We start from the raw sequence: 11,242 nt of genomic DNA on the forward strand, positions 1-11,242 counted from the left end.
AACGCGGAGCGACTGTTGGCGTCCTGGCGAGTCAGGAGATGGAGGACAAGCTGATGGCCGCGGGTTCGCGCACTCGATCCCGCGACCAAACCCACGCACGTGAAGCGAGGCGAACGTTGGCTTGGCGTTTGGTGGGAACACATGAGACGGGCTTCAGTTCGGCTGATGGTTCTGATCCAGTGTTGCTTGGTTTCAGGCCGTCTTCCGGAGGACCGACCACAAACACGAGGACGCTCACGGACCGGCTCACGGACTGGCTCACAGACCGGCTCACGGACCGGCTCACAGACCGGCTCACAGACCGGCTTACAGACCGGCTCACAGACGGGCTCACGGACCGGCTCACAGACCGGCTCACGGACCAGCTCACGGACCGGCTCACGGACCGGCTCACAGACCGGCTCACAGACGGGCTCACAGACCGGCTCACAGACCGGCTTACAGACGGGCTCACAGACCGGCTCATGGACCGGCTCACGGACCGGCTCACGGACCGGCTCACGGACCGGCTCACAGACCGGCTCACGGACCGGCTCACAGACCGGCTCACAGACGGGCTCACGGACCGGCTCACAGACGGGCGGCGCTTGCATGGCCTGACGTCTCACGAGTCTCCCCAACACTCGGTTTGAGCCAAGCCAATTAACTTTATGTAACGGGGAAATGCCAACAGGAATTGCCCCCCCCCTCATCCTCCCTCCCTTCATTCTCCCTCCCTTCATCCCCCCTCTGTTCATCTCCCTCCCCTCATCCCCCCTCTCTTCATCCCCCCTCTGTTCATCTCCCTCCCCTCATTCTCCCTCCCTTCATCCCCCTCCCCTCATCCCCCCCTCTCTTCATCCTCCCTCCCCTCATCCCCCCTCCCTTCATTCTCCCTCCCCTCACCCCCCCCCTTCATCCCCCTCCCCTCATCCCCCCTCCCTTCATTCTCCCTCCCCTCATCCCCCCTCCCCTCATCCCCCCTCTCTTCTGAATGAGACAGGCATGCAGAACATGGCAGGAATGTCTGACTGCAACGGCGGCCTAAAATAGAGCCAGGCAAGCACGCGGTCTCCTCAACAGGCTGTTCCGGGTACACGCGCAAGGGCAGCGTGCGCGTGCGCGTCCACCCCCCGGTCCACCGAACAGATATTCGTATTTCATCGGGGGCGCGCACACGCACACCCCCCGTCCAGTCCTCGTCTATTCGGGCAGAGGGGCCGAGTGGCGCGCGCGTCAGCTGGGAGGCGCGTTGATTCGTTTCTGCGCTCGCGGAGTCTCGCGCTTATGTCAAGTGACGACCGCGTCGGTGCGCGCAGCGCTGCGGACTCCGCGGGGCGACTCGTGCACGCGCGACGGAGACCCGACGCGCTGCCCGAGTCACGGCAGCAACTCCCGTGCCGACCGCGCCGTGACGCACTGCTCGCCCCCCCCCCCCACCCGTTACCCCGCTGAGGAGCGGGAGTCGAACCGGCGGGTTTCGTTACACCACAGGTGTGCGGCGGTCACCGTCACGTGACAGAGCACCGGGTCTCGTGATGAATAACCTGCGGTACTGACGCCGACACGCGGAAGTCCCCGGTACGGCGGCTGGAGGTGAAGCCCTCATGGCTCCTTATCACACTGCACAATTTGCAGCAGTGCTGTAAACGGTGTTTAATGTGCAACCGGTCAGTCTCCATGACAACGGAGAGTGAGACTTAAAGCGAACCAAAGTGCAGATTTCATCTTTACACATTATATCCGATAAAGGCCAGCTGGCGTCAGCCCCGTTAATCCCCGTCTCCCGGTTCCGCAGTGGTACCAGAGACACACACACACACACACGCACACACACGCGCGCACACACACACATATACACACATACAGACACACACATGCACACGCACGCACGCACGCACACACACGCGCGAACAGAGAAAACGCAGTGTCATCTGAACACTGCGGGCGTACTGACTTTATAGAAGATGAGCTTCAGGGTGCCGTAGAAGCCCATGATGGAGGCTCTGCGGTTCCGTCACTGTCCGCCCGAAACACGACCGCGGACGGGTCCGAGAATAAATCCCGACGACGTTAAAACGGAACGTCAATCATCCGTCCAAGCGGGAGAGAAACCAGCTTCCGCACAGCGCGTCTTCCTCAAGCACAGTCCACGCACACGGAGGGAGAGAGAGACGCTCTTCCTCTACCTCGCTCTACCACGCCGTCTCCGTCACGGACACGCTAGGACATGTCTGTCTTCTACCGCGGGTGTGTAGGTGTGTGTTAGAGGGGGGGAGAGAGAGCGAGACAGAGAGAGAGAGGGGGAGAGAGGGAGAGAGAGAGAGAGACTACAGGAGCCTGAGAGCCGCAGAGGGAAGTCACCAGAGAGAGGAATGTGGTGAGAAAAAAACGAGTGGGTGGAGTCTGGGACAAGTACAGAGAGAGAGAGTGTGGGGGGTGGGGTGTGGGGGGGGCAGTACACCTTATTCCTTTTATTTTAATGTTGTGATTCTATTCTGAAGTGAAAGCCAGAGTACGAGAGAGACAAGACGGGGGGGGGGGGGCTACCACTAATCAGTCTCACAGAAGGTTAAATCAGTTCATCTGGAGGCAACATTTACTGGGCGAAGCGCTTCATCATCATCTAAGTGACCTCTTCAGTCTCACCTGACTGCAGGTACCCCACCCTTATAGCCAATACAGTGACTGCAGGTACCCCACCCTTATAGCCAATACAGTGACTGCAGGTACCCCACCCTTATAGCCAATACAGTGACTGCAGGTACCCCACCCTTATAGCCAATACAGTGACTGCAGGTACCCCACCCTTATAGCCAATACAGTGACTGCAGGTACCCCACCCTTATAGCCAATACAGTGACTGCAGGTACCCCATCCTTATAGCCAATACAGTGACTGCAGGTACCCCACCCTTATAGCCAATACAGTGACTGCAGGTACCCCACCCTTATAGCCAATACAGTGACTGCAGGTACCCCACCCTTATAGCCAATACAGTGACTGCAGGTACCCCACCCTTATAGCCAATACAGTGACTGCAGGTACCCCATCCTTATAACCAATACAGTGACTGCAGGTACCCCACCCTTATAGCCAATACAGTGACTGCAGGTACCCCACCCTTATAGCCAATACAGTGACTGCAGGTACCCCACCCTTATAGCCAATACAGTGACTGCAGGTACCCCACCCTTATAGCCAATACAGTGACTGCAGGTACCCCACCCTTATAGCCGATACAGTGACTGCAGGTACCCCACCCTTATACACAATACAGTGACTGCAGGTACCCCACCCTTATAGCCAATACAGTGACTGCAGGTACCCCACCCTTATAGCCAATACAGTGACTGCAGGTACCCCACCCTTATAGCCAATACAGTGACTGCAGGTACCCCACCCTTATAAACAATACAGTGACTGCAGGTACCCCACCCTTATAAACAATACAGTGACTGCAGGTACCCCACCCTTATAAACAATACAGTGGCATAACGACCCAAACCAACCACCAGATTCACATGCAGCTATGGCGTGGCCATTAACTAGTTACAGTGGTCATGTGTACTATTCACAGAGGACTGGAGAATAGTTGTTAGCACAGCATTGTAAGATGGTGACAGATGTACTCTTAGCCCCCCCCCCCCCCGGTTCAGGGATGGTCGTTCCCTCTTCACATAGATGGCCTCTTTGACTCCCTGTTCAAACCAGCGTTCCTCCCTATCAAGGATGTGCACATCCTCATCCTTGATGAATGGCCACTGGTCTGTAGATAGTGTAGACTGTGGAGTCCTGGCATCATGCTAACATGACGCTACAGCAGTCAATAATGCTAACAGCAGTCCGTCATGCTAACATGACACCACAGTAGTCCGTCATGCTAACATGATGCCACAGCAGTTCATCATGCTACCATGACGCCACAGCAGTCCGTCACTCTAACATGATACCACAGCAGTCCGCCATGCTAACATGATACCACAGCAGTCCGTCATGCTAACATGACACCACAGTAGTCCGTCATGCTAACATGATGCCACAGCAGTCTGCCATGCTAACATGATGCTACAACAGTCCATGATGCTAACATGTTGGTACAGCAGTCCATAATGCTAACAGCAGTCCGTCATGCTAACATGACGCAACAGCAATCCATAATGCTAACAGCAGTCCGTCATGCTAATCTTACGCCACAGCAGGCCATAATGCTAACATGACGCTACAGCAGTCCATAATACTAACAGCAGTCCATCATGCTAACATGATGCTATAGCAGTCCATAATGCTAACAGCAGTCCATCATGCTAACATGATGCTACAGCAGTCCATAATGCTAACAGCAGTCCGTCATGCTAATATGACGCCACAGCAGTCCGTCATGCTAACATGACGCCACAGCAGTACTGAATTACAGTGGTCATTTTGTAAATGTGTAAAAATGGTTTTCTACCATGTTACTTCCTACAACACAGCCTACAGAGATTACCAGCAGGAGGCGCTCCCTCACAACACTGCAAAGCAAACACTAAGAGAGAACTTAACAATAAATAACAATGTAAAATATGACCATTCAGTGTGATTAGACTGCTGTAGCATCATGCTGGCTCTGTCTGGACTACAACTTGTGGTAACTTGAGAAATGACCAACTCTTCCTTTAATGTCACCACTTTACTGTCACGTTATGGATTAAACATCACTCTTCAAGGGGGGGGGGCGTCCGGGTGGCGTTGCCTACCAACAGGGGGTCGTCAGTTCGAATCCCCGTGTTACCTCCGGCTTGGTCGGGCGTCCCTACAGACACAACTGGCCGTGTCTGTGAGTGGGAAGCTGGATGTGGGTGTGTGTCCTGGTCACTGCACTAGCGCCTCCTCTGGTTGGTCGGGGCGCCTGTTCGGGGGGTGGGGGGTTGGGGGGAATAGTGTGATCCTCCCACGCGCTACATCCCCCTGGTGAAACTCCTCACTGTCAGGTGAAAAGAAGCGGCTGGTGACTCCACATGTATGGGAGGAGGCATGTGGTGGTCTGCAACCCTCCCCGGATCAGCAGAGGAGGTGGAGCAGAGACCGGGACGGCTCAGAAGAGGGGGGTAACTGGCCGGATACAACTGGGGGGAAAAGGGGGGGGGGCCTCTTCGGAAGTCCAACGCAGCAGCTGACATGTGACGGTGCTCCTGCCGATGTGCCCTTAAACAAAACACTCAAACCCTCTGAGCTCCCTGTGTTACCTCCAAGACTAGAGGAGGGAACCAGGGTTAGTATAGGTGGACTGAAGCCACTTAAGAAACACACACACACACACACACACACACACACACCACACACACACACACACACACACACACACACACACACACACACACACACACACCAAGTAGAGGGTTACTGGGGTCAGAGTTTTCTCACAGCTGACTGACCTTAAGGGTGACACTCAGAAACTCACACACACACACACACACACACACACAGACACACACACACACACACACACACAGACACACACACACACAGACACACACAGACACACACACACACACACAGTTAACTCCCAGGGGGACGAGGTGCTATGGGGGTAATTTGGGAGGTCAACGTTTCACCTACTGGCAGACAAAACACCAACACACATCTGTCTGTCTGCCTCTCATCCCTCTCCTGTTTCGGACTCGCCCATCCTCTTGTTTTTACTCCTCCTCCTCCTCCCCCATCTCCTCCCCCATCTCCTCCCCCCCCTCTCTCCCCCTCTCCCTAGTCTCACATTACTTGTTCGCCCTCTTGCCTCTGGCTGTGCAGCAAAGTCCAGGTCACTGTGGTCAGAGAGGTGGGCCACCTCTTCAACTCCACACACACACACACACACACACACACACACACACACACACACACACACACACACACACACACACAGAGTTGTATTTACACATATGTGTTTCTGTGTACCCACTAACACATACATGTAAATATACACATGACGACACGCAACCTCGGTTTCACTGGTTGGTTTTTGTTGATGTGTGTGTGTGTGTGTATGTGTGTGTCTGTACAACCCACACAGCCTTTCTCATGTCAGCTGTCAATCACCGGACGAAGCCCCGCCCCCCGAGTCAGGGCACTAATTCAGAGCCATCTTCCCCTGCAGCCATCTTTAATTCCATTCGAGCATTTCATAAGTGACACACACACACACACACACACACATACACACACACACACACACACACACACACACACACACACACCTGTTGGGAAACAGGTAGATCTCAGGATGTGGGGCTCTACAGACGCCTATCATCTTTCTTTGTGGACTTTCCTCTCTATAATCCTTCTTTCTTTTCTCGCTCTTTCTATAACGCTTCATTATTACTTGTACTTTCTCTCTCTGTCTCTCTCGCTGTCTCGTGCTCTCTCTCTCTCTCTCTGTCTGTCTCTCTCGCTGTCTCTCTCTCTTGCTCTCTCTCTCTCTCTCTCTCGCTGTCTCTCTCTGTTTCTCTCGCTGTCTCTCTCTCAATTGCTCTCTCTCGCTGTCTCTCTCTCTCTTGCTCTCTCGCTGTCTCTCTCTCTCTTGCTGTCTCTCTCTCTCTTGCTCTCTCTCTGTCTCTCTCGCTGTCTCTCTCTCTCTCGCTGTCTCTCTCTCTCTTGCTGTCTCTCTGTCTCTCTCTCAATTGCTCTCTGTCTCTCTTGCTCTCTCGCTGTCTCTCTCTCTCTCTCTCTCTCTCTCGTGCTCTCTCTCTCTCGCTGTCTCTGTCTCTCTCTCTCTGTCTCTCTCGTGCTCTCCCTCTCTCCCTCTGTCTCTCTCTCGCTGTCTCTCTCTCTGTCGCGCTCTCCCTCTCTCTCTCTGTCGCGCTCTCCCTCTCTCTCTCTTGCTCTCTCTGTCTCTCTCTCCCTCTCTCTTTCTCTCTTCCTGTCTCTCCCTCTCTCCCCCCCTCTCTCTATCTCTCCCACTGTCTCTCTCTCTTGCTGTCTCTCTCTCTCTTGCTCTCTCGCTGTCTCTCTCTCTCGCTGTCTCTCTCTCTCTCTTGCTCTCTCGCTGTCTCTCTTGCTCTTCCTGTCTCTCCCTCTCTCCCCCCCTCTCTCTTGCTGTCTCTCTCTCTCTTGCTCTCTTGCTGTCTCTCTCTCTCTTGCTCTCTCGCTGTCTCTCTCTCTCTCGTGCTCTCTCTCTCTCGCTGTCTCTGTCTCTCTCTCTCTGTCTCTCTCGTGCTCTCCCTCTCTCCCTCTGTCTCTCTCTCGCTGTCTCTCTCTCTGTCGCGCTCTCCCTCTCTCTCTCTGTCGCGCTCTCCCTCTCTCTCTCTTGCTCTCTCTGTCTCTCTCTCCCTCTCTCTTTCTCTCTTCCTGTCTCTCCCTCTCTCCCCCCCTCTCTCTATCTCTCCCACTGTCTCTCTCTCTTGCTGTCTCTCTCTCTCTTGCTCTCTCGCTGTCTCTCTCTCTCGCTGTCTCTCTCTCTCTCTTGCTCTCTCGCTGTCTCTCTTGCTCTCTTCCTGTCTCTCCCTCTCTCCCCCCCTCTCTCTTGCTGTCTCTCTCTCTCTTGCTCTCTTGCTGTCTCTCTCTCTCTTGCTCTCTCTCTCTCTTGCTCTCTCGCTGTCTCTCTCTCTCTCTCGCTGTCTCTCTCTCTCTCTCTCTCTCTCTCTCTCTCTCTCTCTCGTTGTCTCGTATGCCACCGTCTTAAAGAGATTTAGTGGTCTGGTTTGGGACACGTCAGCACAGAGAACACAGGGCGGTGTCGGTGTTTTAGACTCTGCATTATGGACGGGCTGACTGGTCAAACTGGTTGGACTGTTCACACACTGACACCTTTACTGGGCACCGTGCTGTGTGCTGCACTGGACCTCACGTGATCGGCCGTGTTGTCTTGTAGATGAGCATCTGTTTCCTTTTCCTGTGTCCTTCCTGTGTAAAGGAGTTGTGTAACTCGTACCTGAATCCTGCCGTCCATCATTCAACAACAAACCTGAACCAACAACACAAACTACGGAGCTTGTCTGTGAATGTTCTCATTCATCCAGGTCGTCATGGTTCTCCAAAGGAGCTGAATCGAGTGCAACTGGACTTGGTATATATCCGTGAAGACGTCCATGGCTCTTTGTGTCCCGATGTTTACCAACGCCCATCGCTAGCAGAGCCATAGATATGAGTGGCTCTTTTGTTATCGGAGCTGTCGATTTGCATTTGTTTAGCAGCGACGGTGGTTGGGGGTGTTAGTTTCGACTTCATTGTTCAGTGGTCATGAGAGTGGTTGGAGCCGTTAGTGAGCGACTGTTGTTCTTGGAGGCTAGGCTTCTTGAGTCTCCTGGGTAGAGATGAAAGGACGGCGTTGTAAGTGGGAGGTAGGTGGTGTCGCAGACCTCCTCCTCTGTTGAGGGATGGTTTTTCCAGTTTTGCGTACATGGCTTCCTTCACCCCTCTTTCTAACCATCTATCTTCTCTGTCCAAAATGTGTACGTTGCTGTCCTGGAAGGAGTGTGTCTTCTCCTTTAGGTGTAGATAGACTGCTGAGTCAGGAACAGAAGGAATAACACAGTCATCCTGTACGTTTCTGGGGTCTCCGAGAAACTCAGGAGAATTTTCAACAAACCCCGCACCCGGTATACTTCAAACCCAGCAACACACTCCGACAAAGACTGGTTCATCCCAAAGACCGTGTACCACACATCCGGAAAAGCAATCTGGTGTATGCTGTACAATGCCATGAGGATTGCACTGACCTATACATAGGAGAAACCAAACAACCACTACACAAACGGATGGTCCAACACAGAAGGCCAAACTCCTCAGGACAAGACTCAGCAGTCTATCTACACCTAAAGGAGAAGACACACTCCTTCCAGGACAGCAACGTACACATTTTGGACAGGAAAGATAGATGGTTAGAAAGAGGGGTGAAGGAAGCATCTATGTGAAACTGGAAAAACCATCCATCAACAGAGGAGGAGGTCTGCCACACCACCTATCTCCCACTTACAATGCCGTCCTTTCATCTCTACCCAGGAGACTGAAGAAGCCTGGCCTCCAAGAACAACAGTCGCTCACTAACGGCTCCAACCACTCTCATCACCACTGAATGATGAAGTCGAAACTAACACCCCTCAACGACCGTCGCTGCTAAACAAATGCAAATCAACAGCTCCGATGGCGACGGGTCCGGCTTGACATCGGAGCACAGAAGAGCCACGCATATCAATAGCTCCGATAACGACGGACGCAGCCAAACATCGGTACACAAAAGAGCCACTCATATCTATGGCTCTGTTAGCGACGGGCGTTGGTAAACATCGGATCACAAAGAGCCACGCATATCAATAGCTTTGACAACGACTCCTAGAGGATAAATGCTGAGTCTCATCACCAGCCAGTCAGACTAGCTTGGTCTAGTCAGAAAGGCACGAACTGAGGAAGCCTCTTGGATGAGAGGCGAAACGTCTTCACGGATATATACCAAGTCCAGTTGCACTTCATTCAACTCCTTTGGAAAACTATGGAGCTTGTGTCCATACTATTCTGGCCAAACTTGAAAATGCCTTTCTCATACATCAGCTTTTTCTAAAAGCCGTTTTCGGCGGTGGAAAACGCCGGCTTGGTGCCTTTTAGAATGTCTGTGATAGCGTGGACATGTTCTAAGTTAAACAGAAAGGCAGCGGGTTCACTGACAGTTCCTTCAAAGAAACACACAACCCGGGAACAGCCGTGTCCTAACATCTGCTGGTCGGTTTGTGTGAATTAAGCGTGAGGTGGTATGTCTTGGCGAGACGGTGTAGAAGACACCAGCACTTGTGAGATGGTGTAGAAGATACCAGCACCTGTGAGACGGTGTAGAAGATACCGGCACCTGTGAGACGGTGTAGAAGACACCGGCACTTGTGAGATGGTGTAGAAGACACCGGCACTTTTGAGACGGTGTAGAAGACACCGGCACCTGTGAGACGGTGTAGAAGATACCGGCACCTGTGAGACGGTGTAGAAGATACCGGCACCTGTGAGATGGTGTAGAAGACACCGGCACTTTTGAGACGGTGTAGAAAACACCGGCACCTGTGAGACGGTGTAGAAGATACCGGCACCTGTGAGACGGTGTAGAAGACACCGGCACCTGTGAGACGGTGTAGAAGATACCGGCACTGTGAGACGGTGTAGAAGACACCGGCACCTGTGAGACGGTGTAGAAGATACCGGCACCTGTGAGACGGTGTAGAAGACACCGGCACCTGTGAGACGGTGTAGAAGACACCGGGACTTGTGAGATGGTGTAGAAGATACCGGCACCTGTGAGACGGTGTAGAAGACACCGGGACTTGTGAGATGGTGTAGAAGATACCGGCACCTGTGAGACGGTGTAGGAGATACCGGCACCTGTGAGACGGTGTAGAAGATACCGGCACCTGTGAGACGGTGTAGAAGACACCGGCACTTGTGAGATGGTGTAGAAGACACCGGCACTTTTGAGACGGTGTAGAAGACACCGGCACCTGTGAGACGGTGTAGAAGATACCGGCACCTGTGAGACGGTGTAGAAGATACCGGCACCTGTGAGATGGTGTAGAAGACACCGGCACTTTTGAGACGGTGTAGAAAACACCGGCACCTGTGAGACGGTGTAGAAGATACCGGCACCTGTGAGACGGTGTAGAAGACACCGGCACCTGTGAGACGGTGTAGAAGATACCGGCACTGTGAGACGGTGTAGAAGACACCGGCACCTGTGAGACGGTGTAGAAGATACCGGCACCTGTGAGACGGTGTAGAAGACACCGGCACCTGTGAGACGGTGTAGAAGACACCGGGACTTGTGAGATGGTGTAGAAGATACCGGCACCTGTGAGACGGTGTAGGAGATACCGGCACCTGTGAGACGGTGTAGAAGATACCGGCACCTGTGAGACGGTGTAGAAGACACCGGCACCTGTGAGACGGTGTAGAAGACACCGGCACCTGTGAGACGGTGTAGAAGATACCGGCACTGTGAGACGGTGTAGAAGACACCGGCACCTGTGAGACGGTGTAGAAGACACAAGCATCTGTATTACAGGTCATTCAGCAGACGATGGAAAGATGTTCTCCTGCACATGCCTCGCTGATGTCGACCAAAAGTGCACCAAAATAATAGAAAGTAAAACAATACAAGCTGCAGTGATCGCGCGCGCGCGCACGCACACACACACACACACACACACACACACACACACACACACACACACACACACACACACACACACACACACACACACACACACACACACACACACACACACACACAGTCCATGTCTCTGGTATGCAG

General features: G+C 53.3%; 1 protein-coding gene across 2 annotated transcripts in view; it reads right to left on the reverse strand.

Moving 5' to 3' along the window:
• Positions 1–11,242, reverse strand: part of LOC130130673 (F-box/WD repeat-containing protein 7-like) — a 49,220-nt gene that overhangs the window by 33,255 nt on the left and 4,723 nt on the right. Inside the window, exon 1 of one of the 2 annotated variants that reach the window (XM_056300445.1) lies at positions 1,937–2,159. The exons of the other annotated variant lie outside the window; for it this stretch is intronic. Coding sequence (XP_056156420.1) covers positions 1,937–1,975 — 39 coding nt within the window. The 5' untranslated portion in view covers positions 1,976–2,159. Of the gene's footprint in view, positions 1–1,936; positions 2,160–11,242 lie in introns of those variants that run through there. 2 annotated transcript variants of the gene reach the window in all.

This window comes from Lampris incognitus, chromosome 20 (assembly GCF_029633865.1).
Source record: "Lampris incognitus isolate fLamInc1 chromosome 20, fLamInc1.hap2, whole genome shotgun sequence".
Classification (NCBI taxonomy): Eukaryota; Metazoa; Chordata; class Actinopteri; order Lampriformes; family Lampridae; genus Lampris; species Lampris incognitus.